Genomic DNA, 20690 nt, shown 5'->3' on the forward strand with positions numbered 1-20690 from the left:
TGCCGAGGATGAGCAGCCAACCACCAGGCTGCCCAAGATAGATGGATGAGTGCTTCGGGGTGAATACAGTCTGTCCTACGCCTCTGGCCACAAAGAGAGCAGCTTTGAAGAAGCAAGAGTACATGGGGTTCCCATAGTTGTCATTCTCTGCTTATTGTTATTTTTGTGTACATCAGTATTTTTTTTGGGTTCAGCTGAGACTGGGAACAAGAGAGTCAAAATAACTTCTGCAAAGTTTGTTCTTGTGGTAATTCTAGCCCTCCGTGGGACGGGGAAGGTTCACGTTATTTCCAGACCCAAGAGACTCCAATACTTTGGATGAATTTCAGCTGCACGCTCAGGGCCAGGTTCTGAGGTCCTTGTCTGTTGGTCTTTACTATGTCAGTAGGAGTTTATTCAAATGAGAATGATCAAAGACATCAGGGTTTGGCCCTTTATTTTTCATTTTAGGTGCTTTTTCAAGCATAACAGAGCTTCTGAACTTTTTGAGGCTCATCCTTCACTAATTCCAGACTTGGAGCCTGGCAGCTTTTCAAGCAGTTTTCCTGCCTCTGTAGAAATACTGTCCACTTGAGCTGTGTTTGGAGACAGCAAGACACCCTGGTGAGATAGAGGAATTTCTGTGCTAACATTTTTAACGTTTCTCTTTCCAGGCCTACGTCTTAGTCATTGCAAGCTCGCAGGTGGTAAAGTTCAGTTCAGAATTTGTTCACTGCTGCTCCCCGCCCAGACGTTTTTAAAGCACACAACCTATTGCCTGCAGTTTTACTGAATCTTGTCTAAATAAGCTTATTCACCATAATTAAAGCTACTGCCAAAGTATTTTTAGTGTCTCTTATGGTGAATTATGTATAAAACATCTGCAAGAGGCCAAGTCTTATTCTCCAGTGCTTAATCCTGTTTTCATATACCTACAAATGGGTGCAAACGGCTCAGTGTCAGAATGACAATGTTTTACACACACTTTTCGTGTGGGTAAATGATGACCGGACTCTGGGTAGTGCAGATCTGGGTAGGTATCATGGTACTTATGGTCTTAATGTTGTCCTCATATATATACATATATAATTTTGTTTTGTTTTATTTAAATTGGGTAAAACCTGTAAGACCTACCTTGATAATTATTCTGGTCTTATATCCACTAAACTGTCAAACGATTTTCATATGTATGGACTGGTTCAAGACCTCAAGTTTAAGTGAATATTTTCATTTAGACTTCTCTCAAGACGAACATTGTTATTAATAGAGTTAGCTTATAGGGATTGTGTCTGAAAGCTCCTTTAGGAGCCAGAGTGGGCAATCCAGAGAAGAGTACTTCTTTGTTTCAGACTCATTTTTTTCCCCGTGGTATTGCCGTTCTGGCAGAAGCAGTACACCTTCTGCAGAGCTGTGAGGCAGGCTCACCTGAGATGATCCCTGAGATGCTTGGGGAGCGCTGGCAGCTCCAAGTCATTCCTTGGGCATCTTTGGTTAGCCGCTGCTGGACTGGCAGGGGATTTTGGGGTGGGCATCTCTGAAGGTGCAGCCACTAGCAGTGTGACAGGCTTAAAGAGTGGATGCTTCAGCAGCATGTAAGTGACATTGTAGTACCCAAATGCCTTTAGGAGCTGAATATCTTGTCCTGTGCACCCTGCAGCATTAACTGCCCGTGGCAGGGTGTTGTGCTCGCACATCTGTATTGGGTTGGGTACATGGGCTGGTGTGGTTGGCACCAGCACGGATATTTCCACATGTCTTGGCCTCGCGTCACGTAGACGTGCCCAGCAAGCACCGAGTGGGTAGCTCAGGATCCTGGAAACAGGACAGGACACCTTTTTGCCGTTAGACTGTTGGTTGCAGATGAGAGTGCCTGGAAGCATTTCCCAGAGACTGAAGCCCTTATCAGCTACTTCAGAGGTAAAAACCTCAGGAAGATGCTCAAGTGTGTGCTAGGAAGGGAATTTTAGCTCATTTCTCTGTTGAAGCTGCTGGGATCCTGGGCTTTTCTATCTCCTCAAGCCCTTAAGGTGGTTGCAGGCAGCAGAGTGAGGAGACAGCCCTTTGGAGGGCTGGGAGGGGAAAGCTCCTACCGCCTGTGTCCACCCACCCAGGGACAGGACCCTGAGGCCATGCAGCGATCCTTATCAGCACTCCAGGGACTTCCGAGGTGTGCAAAGTCCTTTGTGTGGAAGTATGTGCAGGATCAAGTAGCTGCAGTGTAAGTGCCTTTGAGGCCTTTGCTGCATTATAGATTTTCTTCTGACATCTCCCATGCAAATATTTAACCTGTCTGGTTCCTGAAAGCTGCTAGCACTGGTGTGTGCTGTTGCAGGAGGGATGGGTTGTCTCTGAGCTTCCCTGTGTTCCCACGGAGCCCTCTGCCCTGCTCCCCTTCCAGCCCCAACAGCAGGCACACAGGAGTGCCATGGGGGATAAGAATGGGCTGATGCTCCAAGGGGCTCACATGCCTGAAATCCAGTCTTTTTCCCTAACTCCATCAGTTGACTGAACAAGAGGTGGTGGTTGTCCCTTCAAACCTGGGTGCTTAGAGGCGTTTGGAAGGAAACACCGGGGGCCTGAACCTTGGAGCAGTTGTTCCTCCACCTCCCCATGACCACCCCTTGTTGTGATTTGACATTCGTAGCCTGTGCTCCCCCAGGACAGACGGGATGAGCTTCTGGTATTGGGAGGTGGGGCAGAGCTCTGCCCTCCCAACCACCAGCCTCACCGATTTCAGTAGTTACACCTGATTTGTACCTGAGCAATGGAGAAGGGGATTGGGTTGTATGGGCTATAACTATTTAAAATGATGCAATTTGGAGGAATATAAAAGTGAGCAAATAAAAAATTATGGATGCAGCATAGATTCCCTCACTTCTCCTTAGTCTACAGGCTTTGTTAGACTCTACAGACTTTATGTAATTTTGGCATTATTTCTTCTTTGTTATGTCATGAATGTGAAGTGGAGACAGGATCTTTCTCTCTGATGTTGTGGTCATACATAAAATCAAAAGGATTCATGGTTTTTGGTAGGGGTAGGCAGTGTTCAAACTAGCTTAAACTGCATGGATGTGCAGAACAGTTTGCTCTTGGCCAGCCTGGGCTTCTCACTGGAAGGTCCTACAAGAGAATAAATCTTTTTCTCCGAAACTCTCAGGGGATGAGTTAGATGTGATACGTGCTGGGAACTATGTAAAAAGCTGTTCTCCATTGCAGGAGCTGTGACCACAGCATCAGTTCATCTATACATCCTTTCTTTTCATTAACTGGAAATGGTTTCAGATGCTGAGAATAGTTTCCCAACTTGGAATTGTGTGAGACTGTAATGGGAAAAAAAAAAAGGACAAAAGCCTGGAATCTTGGTCCCTCTGAGGTCCTTTTCTCCAGAAAGCCTCCCTTAGCTGGCCTGTTGAAGATGCAGACTATTGTAGCCTGGCCTCGAGGCTTTTAAAAATTGTTAGTTCAGAACGTGCAAATACAGCATAGGAGGACTTGGTTAGAAGGGCTCCTGTGCTGACCGTCAGCAGACTGACTCCTCCAGCCTGTGGGCTCTGTCTCATCTAGCTTTCCTTGAAGGCAAAACCAGAGCGAGAAGAAGCAAATTGGTTTACTCTGATTATGGTCAGTGCTTCTTCAGAAATGTTCATAATTATCTAGTCCTTCTGCACCTTACTTGCGTATTCCTTTATACTGTCCATTGCACCTGAAACTAGCTGGCACTTAGGATTCTGTGATATCGTATAAACCTGGTGCTTACTGTGCCCTCTTTCTCTTCTCTTTCCCTGGGCTTTTCTGGCTCCCATCCTTGCACTCCCAGAAAATATTTGAAAGATAATTCGGCATATTTTCTGCCACCTTTGCATATCTCCCTGACTTGGTGTTTTTTTAGCTGGAAGATAGCTTTTCAACATATATATGTAATCCTTTTCACCTAGACATTTGAGGAATTCCAGTCTCTTCCAGTGGGAGTTTTCAGGAAGGTTTAGGTTAAATGGGCCAATAAGGCAAAAGCATGTAGCAGAAGATCTTACCCTCTAAAGACATCTTTTTTTTTTTTTTTTTCCTTTCTTTCTGTGTCTCTCTCTCTCTTTTTTTTTTTTTTTTTTTTTTTTTCCTTGAAAATATGTCAGAATATCTAGTTGTCAAAGAATTTAAACAATAATACCTGATCTGAAGGCTAGAGTGCAGGGCTTTTGAAAATAAAGATTGTAATCTCTTCCCAGTGTATCCAGGGGCAAATGGAGCTCAAAGTAAGGAGTGCAGTGGGGTGAGCAGCATGCTGCTGTGGGGGCACTGCCCCTGCCTGGTGTGGCTGATTTCCGTCGAGAACTCACGTAAAGTTCCCTTGCTTTTACAGGGCTGGGATTCACCCCAGCTGATTTTAGCTGTCTGGAAGCTAAATGTGTTTTTCATGGACGTTATCTGGGCTGTTGAGAGAATTTAGGTAGAGACAGGTAAATCCTCCCTCATTTAGGTGGCTGTTTTTAAAAGGAGAATCTAAACGGTGCCTTAGACTAGAAACCAACTGGGTTGTGAACTGTAGCCCAGACTCATCTCTCTTGCAGGAAAGGAGGACAAGGATACCTAAAAGTAAGAACACATTTACAGTATCTTAAGACTCAGGTTCTCCAGAAGCGGTACCCATGAGTTGCCTCAGCCCATGCTCTGGCAGCCAGGATCACAGCTTCTGCTGAGCCTCCTTCCCTCTGCTCCCTGTTCCTAGACTTTAGGTGCAGGGGCCGATGAGCCTTGTTGGAACAGGGGGTTATGTGGGTGCCTTTACTGGTGTGGTGCTGCACTGGGTGTTTGCCCACCCACTGCTGCTTGGTCCATGCGGTGGCACTCATCCGGGAGGGACTTTGGTGCTGGCGTAACCTCTGCAGCCCACAGGAAAGGTGAGTCCCATTTCGTTCTAAATTATAACATTATTTTATTAGATCTTTAAACTTTATTTAAATTCTTTATTTAAAAAGGGGGAGGAAGGTATCATATTTTAATTAGTAGTGGTGTCAAAGGAGACCTAGATTAATTATTTGAAATCACTCCATCCAGATGGTTTTAATTTTCACAGCAGGGAACCGGCATCTTTTTAAGGTGATATTTTTCAAATTAAAATCAGCTTGGATATTACTCATACTGGCTGCAGCACGAGGGGGTGGGGGAAGCAGACGGTGTGCCCCGTGTTTGTTCATCGCAGCACGGACTTGCACAGGGGGCACCCAGCGCTGGAGGCGTGTGGGTTGCTGACCGTCTGGCAGGACAGCAGCCCAAGCAGAGGAATAGAATAGAGAGTTTTTCAACGTTTGCTTCTCCTTTGGCTGGACAAGACCCATATCTGATATTCAGGGTTGTTCTTAGTAGTTCTAATAGCAGTGCTGAGGCTTGAGGGGGACATGGGATGCCTTGCAGCTGAGACGTGTTTCCAAGCAGGGGCTAGCAGGAGCGGGGCAGGTGGTACAGGCAAACTTGCAGCGTCCTGTTTTCGCCTGCGTGCAAACTGTCAAGCCATGGCTGGACAGCCCTTTGGTGGCCCCGCTTGCATCACTGGGTGGATTTGGCACTGTAGGTCTGCAGGCAGCTCCTCGGAGCTCTGGGTGTTGATGGTGTTTCATGAGCCAGTCTTTGGCATCTCTTGTGCTGGCTCTGGAACTGCCTCTTGCGTTCAGGCTGCTGTTCTCCCACTCTCAGATTGACCATTTAGTGCTCCGGTCCTTCCTCATGTGAGGAGTCAGTCTTTCACAGTCAGTTCTTTACAGATAAATGGCCATTGCCTGATCCATTTCTGTAGCACCACATTCGAGCAGCCCCCCTGAGCTGCCTGTAGTGGTGGGTGTTCTCCAAAGGACATACCAGTTGGCTCGGCCTCCCCTGTAGCCCTGTCTTTGATCTGTGACATAATCTGTTATCCTGGCTTTGCTTGTCTTTATGTCCTTACTATGGTGGAACATTTCTGGTTCGTGTGGCTGTTCCTCACTTAAGCGTGCAGGTGATCCCTGGTTTGGTGCCTCCTTGGCAGGTGGAGACACAAAGCCTGCAGCCCTCCGCTGTTGCTGGCAAGCTGGTGTCCATCCCAAAACATATTACATTTCTGAAAGATTTAGAGATAAATGTCTGTATTTATGTGTGTTTGCAAGTACTATACTGGTATAAATCAGGTGTTATCCCATTTGCTGTCTGAAAGAAGTTGTTCTTTAGATATCCCCTGTGATAAAGGTTTAATATATCTAAATAAATGTAAACAGCTGGTAACTGGCAAACCTTGAACTTGCATATGTGACTGAGCTGCAAAGGGAAAACTCCATTTAGGGCCTCTGTGAGTTAAAGGTTTGTGATATTTGCTCTGCTGCAGAAGCCAAAAGCTGACTTTACAAGTGGGAAAAATATTAATGTGTTTAAATGAAACAAACTCCTATTTCTATCCCCATGGTAAATCCTTACAGTGAACATATTTGCTCTTAGAGGGTTTTAAAGTTTGAAATATGAATGCCAAAAAGAATGTGACTTTTTGCAGCACAGATCAAACATTCTCCAGAGTTTGGCAAAAACTGTGTTTCTACGGTAAGACTCAGTTCTTACAAACGTGAGAATTTCCAGAGCAGGACCGTGGATTTGCACTTGCTGACACTTACACATTCTTGCATTGTGTTTCTACCATGTCTACTTTCTCCCCTGCATATCGGAGATGGAGCTGAACCAAAATGTCCAGTCTGCATGTTCCTGCCTCTCCAGGGAAATTCTTGGAATCTGAACCTCGAGCATGACTGGAATTTGTGTTTAGATCAGAGACAGAATGAAATGCTGAATTTGAATGTGTATAGGTTTTAGTGATGATGATAGCATGCTACGCATCTGGGTGACAGCCTGACCCAATTCTGCAAATAAAATTGTGTCAGGACTGTATAAAGATGCAGCAGAAATCTAGCCCCTGCCATGGCTGCTGGAAATGCTCCAAAGCAGCATTGTAGCCTTAATACTAGGCATTATGAGATTGACCATATTTCTCCTAGCTAGAGCATGAGTCATGGGCTCGGCAGAAGTGGATTGCCACAAAGAAATCAGAGATGACCTGGGAACATATCTAGATGCTCCGAGGACTTCTGAGCGTGGGTGTTCATCATACAGAACAAGCAGTGCTGAATTTCTACCCTACTAGCTGCCACAGTGATCTTCAGGAGGTTGCTGAGATGTCTGCACCACGAGCGTGTGGCTGGGATGCTTCTGTGAAGCGTTTGAGGGCTGCTGCCTGTGGGGAAAGGAAATTGATTTTAGTCGTGATAGTCTTGTACCTTGCATGAGAATTAAATCCACTTTCTTACTGAGAACCCTCCTGCAGTGTGCAGGAGAGCATCTAGTGTTGTATTCCTGATGGGATAGCACGGACATATGGAGCGCACATGTGTGCGTGCATGTTCTGTGCTAAACGGGCATTAAATCTGGAGCATCTGCACAGGAGTCAGTGGAGACGTGTCAGACTTGCACCTGTAACAAGTCTGAAGCTCAGTGCAGGGATGGTTCTTTGAGTTGTTCCCTTGTAGAGCATCCAAGCAGCATGGTGTGGTTCAGGGGGAGGCAATGAGACGATATGCTGCTCAGCTTTGCACACTCTAACTTCATGTGACCACGTTGGTAAATGCTTTTTTTTCTTCTTCCTTCACAAGCCCAGCTTCTAGTGGAAACGGACACTTTTGGCAGTCAAGTCCGGATCAAAGGGAAGGAGACAGACTTCTACCTTTGCATGAACAGGAAAGGCAAGCTAGTGGGGAAGGTAAGTGTTTCCAATTAATTCATTTGTAAAGCGACTGTTACCTTCAGCAGCCTCCTCAAAGCTGTAATGGTGTGTATGAGCTGTGTCTGTCAGCCTCAAATGAAAAGCAGGAACGTGGCATTTTGAGGCAGTCCGTAACTTCACCAAGCCTCCTCCACATCCATAAAACCAAATCTGCAGCCAGCCACCGTGTTTCTGTGGCAATGATTTGGGTGCATATGGGTTTACATTTCATGGTTGAGGAAATTGACAAAAGATGTCATTTCTGCATGACAGTGTTACAGACATCTCCACAATAACTTCATGACCTGATTCAATTCTGACTTTAGAATGAAATTGGAAGAAAGGAAACATAGGGATGTGCTAGAAAGGGTAGCAACAGAGAACTCGTTTCAGTGGTGAGTCAGGATGTAGGGTGGCAAAGCTAATACTGGAATCCGAACATCTTATTAGGGCTGGGCCTCCTGGTTCTAGCATTACAGGAATATTTTATTACTTTGGATCCCTGCTCGATGGAAGCATGCAGCAAATTACAGCATATTCACCCATGCAGCTTAACTTCTTTGCTGAAGTCATATTTTTACGTATTAACTTGTTTTTGTAACTTAGGCGGTTTTTCTGTATTGTTGGCGAACCTAGAAGCTTGCTAAGCAGGCAGGAGGTTGTTCAAAGCTAAAATATCACCAAACACCCCCAAAAGGCCCCCTCCCCCTCTGCCCACGCTATGCACCGCCAGAAATTAAAATCTGGCATCTTTGTGGCTGTGAAAAAGGGAAGCAGAGTTTTGTTTTGAGTCAACAAAGGCAGAGCAGTGAAAGCCACACTCCCAAACAGAAACCAGAAACCAATTGCTCTGATGAAACATTATTTACTTTTGTGGTCCCAAGAGTGACACTTGTGGGACAAGTGCCTTCCCCAGAGGATCTTTCCTGCCACTTTTGTTTTCCTCACAAGCACTACAGATGCTTCTTTCGAGACTGAGCCCAGATCTCTCAGATGCAGCCGCTAGCTGTGGTGCCCTGCCTAGCTCACAGAAGATCTGCTCTTGTGACGCCGGGAGCATCCAGGATGCTGTTCAAAATCAGTGGGGACTTGGGAATACGTGGTGTTATGCGAGAGCTGGACCAAAGTGGGCACTGCTCTCTGCTTCCTGCACCTCTGCGGTGTAATTACCTGCTCTGACTGGGACACCGCTGCTTGATCTTGGACAAGAGATTTGGTTTTGGCTCAGTGTAGATGTCTTGGGATACAGGCTGATGCTTTTGAACATTGCACTGAACGCAAACCAAACCGCTGATTTTTTTACACCTTAGTTTTCTATCATTTATCTGTGATAATAGCATTTTTCCCCGTGTCTTAGAAATGTTGTAAGGATAAATATGTTAATATTTATGAGGTGCTGGTAGCACAGTAATGGAGACCTTAGAAGCATCCAAATTCGATGGGGCTAAAATGAGCATGATATATTACCATTTTATTTAATGGATTTTACCCCAGTGTGGGTCACTAATGGTACACATTGCCACCCACATTCTTTCCCGGTATGTGCTGAGTGTCCAGAAGCATCCTGGCAAAGTCAGAGGCTGTTTTTCAAAATGTATAGTATATTTTGGCTACATCAGTCCCTTTATTTGGCCCACTGGGCAAGAAGGCAGGACATTTCTTTAGCTTGTCACCTTTCATGCAGCATAAAGCTTTTGTTTTTTTCTTGATGTGCTTTTTATAACATTAAGTTGGCAAACAGCTTGTTATTAAAAAAAAAAAAATCTATTCTTGTAAATACGCCATCTGAGCCTTCCCACCCCAGACTGCTGACAAGTTCATAAACCAGCCGACCTGAGCAGGAGGGGGTACTGAGCATTGCGTTTGGAAGGAAAATGTTCCAGACGCATTGCCCATATTAACAGCTTCTCATGAGCAAAAAAGAAAATAATAGCATGTCTTCTTGATACCAAAGAGTGTGGTTTTAATTAGTATCATAGTTTCAGCTCTTTTTGTGGCAAGAGTTTGAGGGAATGCTTTTTAGACTGAATGCTCTAAACAGCTAGTAAACCCCAAGGAAAACATTAGATAAAAGTTACGCCTCAGCTTATACAAATATTTAAGTTCAGTCTGGGGGTGGAGGGGAATGAAACCCATAAACTGATTGTTTCACGGTTGCCCCGGTATGTTCATTTGGCAGCAGAGGAGCCATGGGATGAAATTGGTTCTTTTTCTCTGCTCATTTCCTATTGCCTTACACTGCATAATCCCTAACAATACCAGCATATGCCATCTGGCTTTGTTCTCCTTCTCAGTCAGCATTTTTGGATCCCCCCCAGTTGAAAACCTGCTTTGAATTTAGTCCTTCTTGTTTCCCATAATCACCTACAATGGGCATTACAAATGGGAGCAGGTTGTTGTTGTTCTCAGCTGGCACTTGTGACGAAGCACTCCAGAAACTGGGCTTGCTCCCCACTTTGGAGCTGGTTACGTTGCAGGCAAACAGATTAATCCACTGGGTTCAGAAGAGCAGCCTTTGGCTTCTTTATTTATTTATTGGAAGTTGCACTCATGCCAGCTCTTTTGAGTGTAGGCCATCTGATGGAGCTTTCTCAGGAGCCCAAATCCTTGTGTTTTCTCACTCATTTGTTACTGCATGTGTGTTCACAGCTAACGTTGGCCAAAGGGCTCAGAGGTGGTGGGGCAGGCTTCTGACAGTATTTCTTGTCACAGCTCACACTTTCTGAGGTCACCAATGTTCTTATGTGCTGCTTATGAAAACTGGATGGGTTGTACAAGGAGTGACTTTTCTGTTAAAGGTGGCCTGCACCAGAGGAAAACAAACTGGATTGTGTTTCTTGGTTGGTTCTTAGTGTTATGTTAAGGAAGGGCCAAGAAAGATTTTTTTTTTTTTTTTTTCATATTTTTTGCCTGTGGGTATTTGGTGTCTATTTTAGCACATGTAGAAATACTAGCTTCTTTCATACGTAGGAGTTCACAGCAAAACACACGAGGTGACTTTTCATTTATAATGCAGGAACTCTGAATATTTGCAATAATTCAATCTGGGGGGTAGGAAGAGCTAATGGTCACTTTGGAGGTGCTCTGAGCTGCTAACTGTGGTTCTTCTGGTGAGTCCTTTTGTGTTTTTTCTCTCTGTCTCCACTTCTTTTATCCCATGCATTGAGATATTGATGTCAATGAAGTGGGGACTTGATGCTTTTCAAAGATAAGTCTTTTAAAGCTCTGCAGCAAGGAATGGCAGATCAGGATGTGAGCAGGTGGCTGTTAATTAGCTTGGCCACCTCTAACTGCTCTTGCTGTGTCTGTCCTTACTGCAAATTTGTGCTATCTAGAGTTGTGGGACATTGCAGACATTTCCTTTGCCTGTCTCTGCCCAGCCCTCTCATCAAGAGAGTGTTTGCAAGAGGTCAGTGATCTGTCGGAAGCTTAAAGTGGATCTGTTGGCACCATTACCAGATTACCAAAGCTCTGCCCCTTCCTTTAGGCACTGATCTGATTTCCCCACTGCCTCGCATAACACACAGACTTTGAAGATCCATCAGTGTCTTCTGGAAGGTGGCAGAGCAGACCCGGTGCTATTTGAGGGGTTGATACCTCCCTCCACCACTTACTCTGAAGGGTGTCTGAGATGGGAGCCACGAGAGGCCCAGATTTGCATCGGGCACAACTGGTGCCAGTGGCTGGTCCTTGGGACTGGAGCACCTTCTGATCCCCGGGGAGTGTTGCAGGGAATCTCCTGTGGTCCTGCAGCAGTCACCCATTGGATCACACAGTGTGGTCTGCACGAGTGCTGGTGTCCGTACCAGGAGTATTCTGCTCTCCCCGTTATAAAGGGAGAGGAGGGAACAGGCCTGTTTTTTGGTCTGAACAAGGGCAGAAGAGAAAGGACCTTGGCTGCTTGCAAAGTTGCGAAGGAGGAGTAGAGGCTGCTTCTTGTAGACCATGGCAAGGGAGACGTGTTTTTTCAGAGCAATATGTAGGAGCAGGGAAGGTAAGTAATGACTGGAAGCAATCCAAATGATTTGAGAAGAATGGGGAAAGGGCTGAGCATGTCTTAGATTTGATCCAGAAATTTCTTCAGAAGATGCTCCAAGCACTCCCACTGATGTTCTTCCACGGCTGGTTCGCCTTAGCTGGGTTGTGTATTTTCCGGATCCAACAGCAATATTGTTCCTCACTCTTTGTTGGTTGCATTTTGAGCACAGCTCCATCTCTCAGTGCTTGGAGACACTTCTTCAACCCTTCCAGGAAGGAGAAGCGGGGGGCAGGTGCTGGGGCCCTCTCTCCAGGGTGGGATGGGGCTCTGAGCACAGGAATTGTCAGGACAACGTGGTTGCTGTCACTGGTCTGTTGTGTAGTGCTGCTGTGCTCATGACACTGTGAGCCTGCAGGAGATCCAGTGCCGCTGTAAATGGGGGCGAGCCCTTGTTCTGGGGCAGGACGTGGCTATGGAGGAAACTCCAAAAATAGGGGCGGAGTTAGAAAAGCAGTAGAAGGGGGTCTGTCCCAAGTATCATCCCCTGCCAGTTTATTTATGTTAAGGGAAAGCAGGGAGTGGTGGTGGTTGTGAAAAGCATGAGAAAAGCTGCAGCTCTTTTTCCTAGATGGCTGTGATGACCGAGTGTTTCTGGTTGATGATTTCCTCGACACAACTGCCAGACAGAAAAGCGCACTGCATGTCAAATCTGGAAACAAGTTGTGTCCCCAGAAGCCTCTTCTCATTTATATCAGTTCAGCTCCTTCAGAAGAATTGAAGCCAAAGTTTATGGGATGCTATAAAATGGGCAGTTTCCCACTAAAACCACATGCTGACTTGCACCATCTCTGTTTTGGTTTCCTTTCAAAAATCCTCAGTGACCCCATATACAAACATCCTCAGAAAATCATTACAATATTTATGCGTTATTTGGGAAAAAAATAACAATTTAATGAGCTTGCTTTTATTTCCGCTTTCCCTTTGTTTAATTTGAACGGTGGGAAAGAGCTGCTTGTGGCAAGGTAGGAACCCCGCTGGCTATTTGGGGTGGCTGGAGCATTGCTTCTGCTCAATGACAGGTAACGCGGGGGCTTCCTGGGGATAAATTTGCTGCTGCTGTGCCTGCCATGCTGAAACCCTCGTGGCAGTCACCAAGCACAGATGAGCACTGCAGTGCAGCTCCTCTCGGCCCCGCAGCAAGGCAGTGCCAGGGTCCGGTTATCAGCTCTGGGGCTGGAGGTGGCACAGTTCTGCCTCTCCTCCCTCCTCTGACTGCCACGGCCACGCTGATGCCGCTTACAGCATAGACCTGCCTCAGAAACGTAAGGCTTTCTCTGGTGTGATAACTGCTTTCCAAGCCAATATATTTCTTAATGTTACCAGAAAGTTGCTAATACCATATGGCAAGGCTCTCTGTATTTTTGCAGGACAACAAACAAATTGTTGCTAGATGCCAGACTGCTCTGGCAGAGCTTTATCACTGATTCCTGCCAGCAGTAGCCTTTAGGGGATAGTAATAATTTGGGGTTGTTTACATTACAGCTTTAAAATAGGGGTTTTCTTGAAGCATGTGTGTGTTTAGTCAGGAAAGTTGGCTAAAAAAAACCTCTGACAGCATCAAAGAGTGAAGGCGCTTGTTACGGCCTTTGCATGCAGTCTTGGCCCTCTATAACACCCCTGGCCTTGCAGGAAAAGGAGCATGTTGGGTTACAAGGGCTCGGGGTTATTCTCTGGGAGCCACCCTTTGTAGGACAGGGGACTTACCTGGCTGGGAGACACCAGGTGGATTCTCCAAAGCCTTGTTAGTGTGTTTGGATCCACTTTTTCACCAGTTGACTTGGGTGGACACAAGGTCAAGACTGAGGGCGAGCTTTCTTGAAAAGCCACCTTTGAAACACAAAGGGGCAAAATTGTTTGTGGGCAAACAATTTGTTTCTGTAAAGCCAAGGGTCTGCACGAGCCTGAGAACAAGGATGGTCACGGATGGGCTCAGAGACTGGGGCCATTTACCTACCTGAGGATGTCCTTCGTGGTCCTGGGTCTTCCCTGGTCCCTCCCTGTGCCAGAGCTTGTCACAGCTGCCAAGATGGGCCGAGCTGCTCTGGAGGTGCATGGTGTGGTAGGGGGGCACTCTGCCAGCTGTGATCTCTGTTACTCAGCAGTTTCGTGTATCTAGGGGTTGGTAGGTTGGTCCTCAGATCCAGCAGATGAGGTGCTTGCACTCCCCAGCTTGTATATTTAAAACCGTGCCTAACTGCATCTTGGATTTGGGGCAGGACTCCGAGTTTCACACAGCTTTGATGCTTATCCGGAATTTTTCCCAGAGTTGCACAGTGTTCGGGTTGCTTGGAAAAGGGACTTATAAAACCTAATGATTTCTAGGGCTGAATGCTGAACTGGCAACAAAAACACAAGCAGGAACAGTGGAGTGTCAGGTTTAATAACAGGCGTTTTGCGGATCTCTTTGTGATGTGTTCAATCATAAACTGTTCTGACTTGGCATCTCACTTGCAAACAAAACTTGACATGGCTTTTGCTGGATCTCGCTCAGATCTCATTTTGGACTGCAATCTGGTTCTTCATATAGGGTGGAATTGGTTCTTTTTTAAAATGAGTCGTTCCCAAGCTTTTATTCCCCTTTGAGTTTTAGTTTTAGTCATCTAAATAAACACCCCCAGCAGAACCTGGAGCCAACCAACCTCTAACCCTCTTGTATTTGGAATATGGACCTGATCTGAAACCAACCACAAGTGCCCAAAAATCCTGACTCAGAGCCTCCAGGACTGCAAAGGTCTTGAAACCATTGAGAAAACAATGCCAGTTTTCCTCCCATTGAGCGATTAGTCTTCTGTATTTGCCTAAGAAGATTTTTTTTTTTTTTTTTTTTTTTTTTTTTTTTTCTGTGACCAGTGGAGAAAATTTCGATTATTTTTTTTTTTTGTTCTGAAAACTTAGAAGCTGAGATTCTCATAAAATTAAAAGCACAAGTGGAAGCTAAAATCACCCTCCTCTGTTGTCAGCCCCCAGACCACAAAGCTTTTGGTAACACTGCAGCCTTTCACGGCTGTTCCTTTCCTATCGCTGGGCGAACTGAAACATTGCATTCAAACTTCTGTGGATGCTGGGGTTATTTGCATCTGGTTCGCTTGCTGCAGTTTCACATCTCTGCAGTGCTGGAGAGATGTTGCAGGGGCTGCTAGACATTGTTACAGGGACGTTGCTGTTGTACCGTTTCAAGTTATGCAGACACACGATAATTGTGTTGTGGAACTTCTCTGAAGCCAGCCAGACTCCATTATGCACCTTCCCTAATGGGCTGTGATGATTTTTACCCTCCATTCTGAAGCTGTAGGTGGCATGGGGATGGAGCATCTCAGCTTGAGGGCTGCTCTGGGTTTGCATACCCAGCGGGCAGGAGCCACGCTGGAACAACTCCTGTCCTTGAGGGCCGCCTGGGGCAGCCTTCAGATGCCGAGCGTTGCCCGGCTTTTCCAGGAATCCCTGCTCTGAATGGCACGACCGTGTAATGATTCCCAAGAAGCCATTTATGGCTGAACCCAGTGAAACTACTTTCCAGTGTTTATTACACTGAGGCTGCCTTGGCACAAAAGCAAATAGACTTAGGTGCTCAGTGGTTCCTTCAAAGTGGTCAGGGTTTGTGTGAGTTAACTGGGCCTTTGCGGCGTTAATGTTTGCTGTTAGCAATGGGCCTTGTCCTGGGTCTGTGTTTTTGGCAATTTGTTTACAGCAGGGTGTTACTTAAAAGTTTCTCTGGAGGTGAAAAAGAAAGGGGAAAATGATGCCGGGAATGAATGCTGTGGAAGGAATTTAGATGTTCCGTGGCGTTGTGGGGTGGTGAGCAGCAGGTCTGGGTGATGCAGGGAGAGCAGAGTCATTTTGAAGCTCCGTGTATTCAGAGGCAGGAGAGCAGTTCTGTGGATGGTGACGAATACTGAACAGCCATGAGGCTTGGGAAGTTTGCGCAGAGGATGGGGATAGCCAGGAATTGCTGGAGGTGTTTGAGCTCACTCAGTGCAGGAGACATTGAAGAGATGGAATAAACTTGCTTATGTGGAGAAGATGTCTTTATTTCGTAAATGGTGAAAAACTGCATCAATTCTTAACAGATTCTGGCCTCGGGGTGTGTTTGTGTATGTACGCTTGGATGCCAAACCTCTGAAGGCTGTTTGACCTAGAGGGTTGTGGTATTCGTGGCACTGCACGGACAGAGCTTTATGCCACCACATAGGCAGCTTATCAATGTCTTCCCTTTGCTGCTCAGTTGTCCGAGATTTCAAAGCACTGGCTGCTGAGTGTTCATTTTACCTGCATGGTCCGATGGCTTTAGCTCACAGGTTTCATAGACTGACGTTATTAAGCACATTTAAGCATGCACGATGCTGCTGGGCTTGGATTCCGATCTAGCTGCTCTGCCTGGCAGAGCACTCACATTTTTTGGGTTGGGTATCTAGCATCTGAAAAGAATAATGTGGGTATTAAAGTGTGTGCTAAGTCCTGCTGTGTTACCTTCACCTGATGCAATCTTCCAAGAACCTCAGGTGGATGTTGATTCTCTGAGGCTAACCAAAGACAGGTTTTGCTTTAACCAAACTGTGGCATCCGCTGTGCGCCCTGTGAGCCAGGGCTTCCTCGGCTGGTAGTGAAAACATCCAAGATGGGACTGGTGCTCGATACATCATTTCACAGGTCAGGCCAGGTGGTCAAGAGGCCATCGTAGTCATGTTGGAGACATGTGTCAGCATCTCCTGTTAACTTAGGTTTCTCAGTAATGGCACACTACTTTAAGTCAGGTGCTTGCTCAAAAAAAAAAAAAAAAAAAAAAGCAAAAGGTAGGTCCCTTTTGACAACCACTTGTCCTTTTGTTTTACAAATGTATTTTTTTCTTGTTTTATGGTATGGAGTCCCAGTTGTCTGTCTGGTCACCAGAGAGCTGTGTAATAAGTTCACAGATTTCTTGCAATTCCTCTTTAGCAAACCTCATGTTTCCCTTTAGAAAACCTTACGTATTTATTATCTTAAGTACTACCAGTTCTGTCTCTCAGACTGGAGTTTTGCAAAGTCAGGGTTCATGTTGCAGACCAGGCTTGCGAGCTTGACATCTAAAGCTTTTTCTTAGCTTGTGGCAGAAAGCTGTATATTCCCTTCCGGACAAAAAATGCCACCTTCCTGAAAGCTATGTGATAATTTAATTTAATCCTTTCTGTGTTCAAGGAGCAAGTGTCACCATAAAGCTGCTAACATCCTGTCGTCTGTGTTTCTTGGTGATTGCAGCTGTGTGTCACGTTGGAGTATTTCAGTTCCCTAGGGTTAAACATTAATTAAAATTATTGAGAGGGGGTGATCATCCCTGGTGAGCCCTAGTCATGCCTCACCCTGTTTGGGTGGAGAGGGTGTGCTGCATGTGCCTTGTGCAGACGCTTGTATCAAATTGCATTTAATTGCTTTCCTTAGATCATCTTGTGTCCCACATGCAATTTTTTTGGTCTTGAGAGCCTTTAAGATGGGGTGATATTTCTTCTAAATGTTACTTTGCAAATACGCTGATGTATTTAACAAGGAACAAAGCAATGTGGTCTTGTCTTCCCTAAGGGGATGCAGTTGAGATGTGCAGTCAGGTGGATCCAGCTGCTCAAGGACTGTTTCTGCTCGGCTCTCAAGTGGTTTTTGGATGTGAAGTGAGCACAGAGTCTAATTCGTTAGTGGAGAATAAAAAGCTATGCTTCAACAGCAGCAAAAGACAGTCCATTTGGTGTGGCCATTACAATACCATTGTTAAGGCAATGAAAAGAATATCTTGCTTAAGTATGTTTTTGTCCCTGACATGTTCTTATGCTGTCTTTTGGGTGCTTAAAGGATGGTATTAGGTTTTCCTAAAGGAGAACAAGTCTTAAAAGCCTTTCATGCATTGTTCGCAGTTACGGTTTTTTACATTTGTTGTTTACAGTTTGTCATTCACAGGCTGGAGCAAGTCTCGATGGTTTATGGATAGCACTTGATTTGAGTGTGGGCTTCTCCTTTTTCTTAGCAATATAACTTGATGTGAACAGAACTAATGCCATTCTGCAGATAATCAATGACCTTTCTTGGTCCTATATTCCGCTGATTTAAACTCACCCCAGGGAAACTGGTGTCACTACCAGAATGTCAGCTGAATGGGATTGTGCCTGTTTGAAATGGCAACTTAGAAAGTCGGTACATGTTTGTTTAATGTGTGTAAATGTAGGATGTAGCAGGCCTACTATGAGGTCAGCAGCTGCTCTGGTCTGGCTTTTTTTTTTTTTTTTTTCTCCAGTTATTGTCTGGACCTGATGTTTTAATCAAAAGTATTTAAGTTTTCCTGTGGTGGCAAAGGTCACCATATAATGAAGGGTGGATGGCGCTGCTTTTACATACCTCATACAGAAAGTTCAGAACTAGCCTGTGGGTCTCAGTGGAGGCTGCTCTAAAATGAAGCCCAGCATTGCATATAACCTAACAGGTGGTGCTTTGTATGGATGGGTAGCAATACCTTCCCACGTCTTCCTTCAGTTAGCACCTAGGAGCGTAAATTCAGCTGGATCAGGTAGGTGCAATGGTGGATGTCACAGATCTGCTCAGATGTCATGTCTGAAACCTGCCTGTAGTTTCACATCTCCTGAAGCCTAGCTTCCTATTGCAGGAGACCCAAAGTACTCACTTAAATTACATCCTCCTAAGTTTTCATAAAATTCATTTAAAGAGTGATTGACACTTCTTGTCATTAATAGTAAGTACACACAGTTCTCTGAGATGCAGTTAGGAATTTCTATTAACCAAATGTGCATCTTTCCAGATGAAGCCATCCTAATTTGCTCCAATTATGGATATGTGCCTCCCTGCCATGCTGTTAGCAATAAATTTGCCTGTGACAGAAGCAGCAGGTTAGAAGGCATGTCCTGACACAGCCACAGCCTTGCTGGGTTCACCCCTACAAGTACTTATTTCATCTCCGTATCCTTCTGTTTCTCCTGTGACAAAATGCTCTTTAAGGGTTGTACGAGGGTTGCTCAGCAGATACCAGTTAGAAAAGTGGAGTTTTTGAGTGAAATGTAGAAGGAAAGAAAAACTTGTAAACCCTCCCTTCCTTCCTTGGTTCTTGCAGTTTGTGCTGTGTCTGGCAGCTGGGCAGGACAGGGCTCTGCAAAGCCTGCAGGTCCCATCCCTCACAAGCAAGACCGTGCCCATATTTGCATTTATTTGCCCATATTTGCTTTCAGGAGTGCCCACAGTGTATGGGCAGGTGCAAAACATGGGCAAAACTAGTTTGAAACTGGGCCTGCAAATGCAGATGCACCTTCTTTGGAGAATCGCCTCTGTGGAGATTTTTGCATTACTTCCCCTGCTTTATGCATGCACTTAAATGTCCTATGTACGTAATTAACCTCTCCGGTGCTCTGGCAGACACTTTTATTGAACTGCCCATCATGACTCCTAAGTATTTTCCTCAGAGGATTGTGCAGGTTCAGAGGCCAGAGAGCTGGAGGAAACGCGCATGGAGCTGAGTAACTCTTGGCAGTTATAGATGCAGCTTCCCTGATTTACAGCCCGGTCTAGGAGCAAGAATGCATTTGGGTCAAGAGGTGTCTCTGTGGTCAGGAGTCCTTGCCATAAATCCTGGATGCTGAGCATCAGGATGCTTTTGACAGATCTGTCCCGATAATGCCTATAAAGTGCACGAGTGTGGCTGCACCCAGCTTACCGGCAGCCGGAGCACTGGGATCTGCCGTGCTGTGGGGGGGACTTCTCCTACAGCATTGCTGGGGTTGTGGCTGCCAGCTGCTGTGCCCGCCTCGTTTGTCACGCTTTCTGACCTGCGTTTAAAAGGTGTACGTGTGAAGGGGGAGAGGTGGCAGTGCTAAAAGCTGCTACGTTAACATAGCTCCTGCCTTACCTTCCTCCGCTCGGGATTTTCCGAGCCATGTGGGGCGAGTCTGGAGGCTCTGTGTGCTGCCCATCTGTTTGACTTTGAGCTGAGCTGGTGCAAAAACACTGAAGTAATATGCTTGCTGAAAATCACATGCCACTGCGTACTTGCTGCGTAAACTGCTCTGGGGTTTTATAGGGTGATGCTAGGTGCACTGGCCTTTGGTCCTCAGCCGGGGATGGTCAGGGAGGCTCTTTGGGAGTCCTGAGCTGGACATTTCCTGAAAACGTAAGACTTCCATGCTGTCACTGCTCTGAAATTTAGAAAACAAAGGGCAGGATTTCTTCTGTATAATGTGGCGCGCGAATCTAACAGTGCCAGCATTAAAAGGGAATTCTCAGCAAGCCTTTGAAATAATTGTTGTGCTCCGTGGGGGGACCTCTCACCTGGGGTGGTGTGAGAGCCCAGCACCGTGGGGTAGCGCGGCTTGGGAAACGTCTGTCTGCAGAGGGGGAGGGAGGGATGCAGAAAAGGTCTGTTTTCAGGGATTTTCCTGGAAAAAAAAAAGGTAGGCAAGTGTCCCACTTGGACACCTTTTGCTTGAGTAGCAGCTTTCCCTCCTCCTGGGTCCTGGCTCTGCATGGGGGGCTCGTGTCTCCATGATTTCACTTAGAGCCTGGAGGGGCTGAACTTGCAGGGAGGTGATAATTAGGGGAGTCATCCCCGTCTCTCCTGAAACGCTGAGTGTCACAGCATCCTGTGCCAAGCCAGCATTCCTGGGTCCTAACAGGCACGTTTCATACGGCTGCTTGTTTGTCATTATTTGCAGCCCATCACCAGTGCTTTCGGTCACCCCAGCCTTACTCCATGAGCTCCTAATTTCAGCATGGTTTGGTGGGGAGGGGAGGGAGGTGTTTTAACATAAGCTTAGCGAACAACAGCTTAACACAGCATTACTCACAGGGCTTAATTTGCACCCTGATCTCTGCGAACAGAGAAACCTTTCAGTTTTTGGAGGCATCTCTCACTGCTCCGTGTCGTTATCCGAGCCGTTTGTGCAA

General features: G+C 45.9%; 1 protein-coding gene across 1 annotated transcript in view; it reads left to right on the forward strand.

The window, feature by feature from the left end:
• FGF18 (fibroblast growth factor 18) overlaps nucleotides 1-20690 on the forward strand; it is a 68981-nt gene that overhangs the window by 43063 nt on the left and 5228 nt on the right. Inside the window, exon 4 of the mRNA XM_032196882.1 lies at nucleotides 7638-7744. Within this exon, the coding sequence (XP_032052773.1) occupies nucleotides 7638-7744 (107 nt within the window). The remainder of the gene's footprint in view (nucleotides 1-7637; nucleotides 7745-20690) is intronic.

The sequence above is a fragment of the Aythya fuligula genome, chromosome 14 (genome assembly GCF_009819795.1).
Source record: "Aythya fuligula isolate bAytFul2 chromosome 14, bAytFul2.pri, whole genome shotgun sequence".
Lineage (NCBI taxonomy): Eukaryota > Metazoa > Chordata > Aves > Anseriformes > Anatidae > Aythya > Aythya fuligula.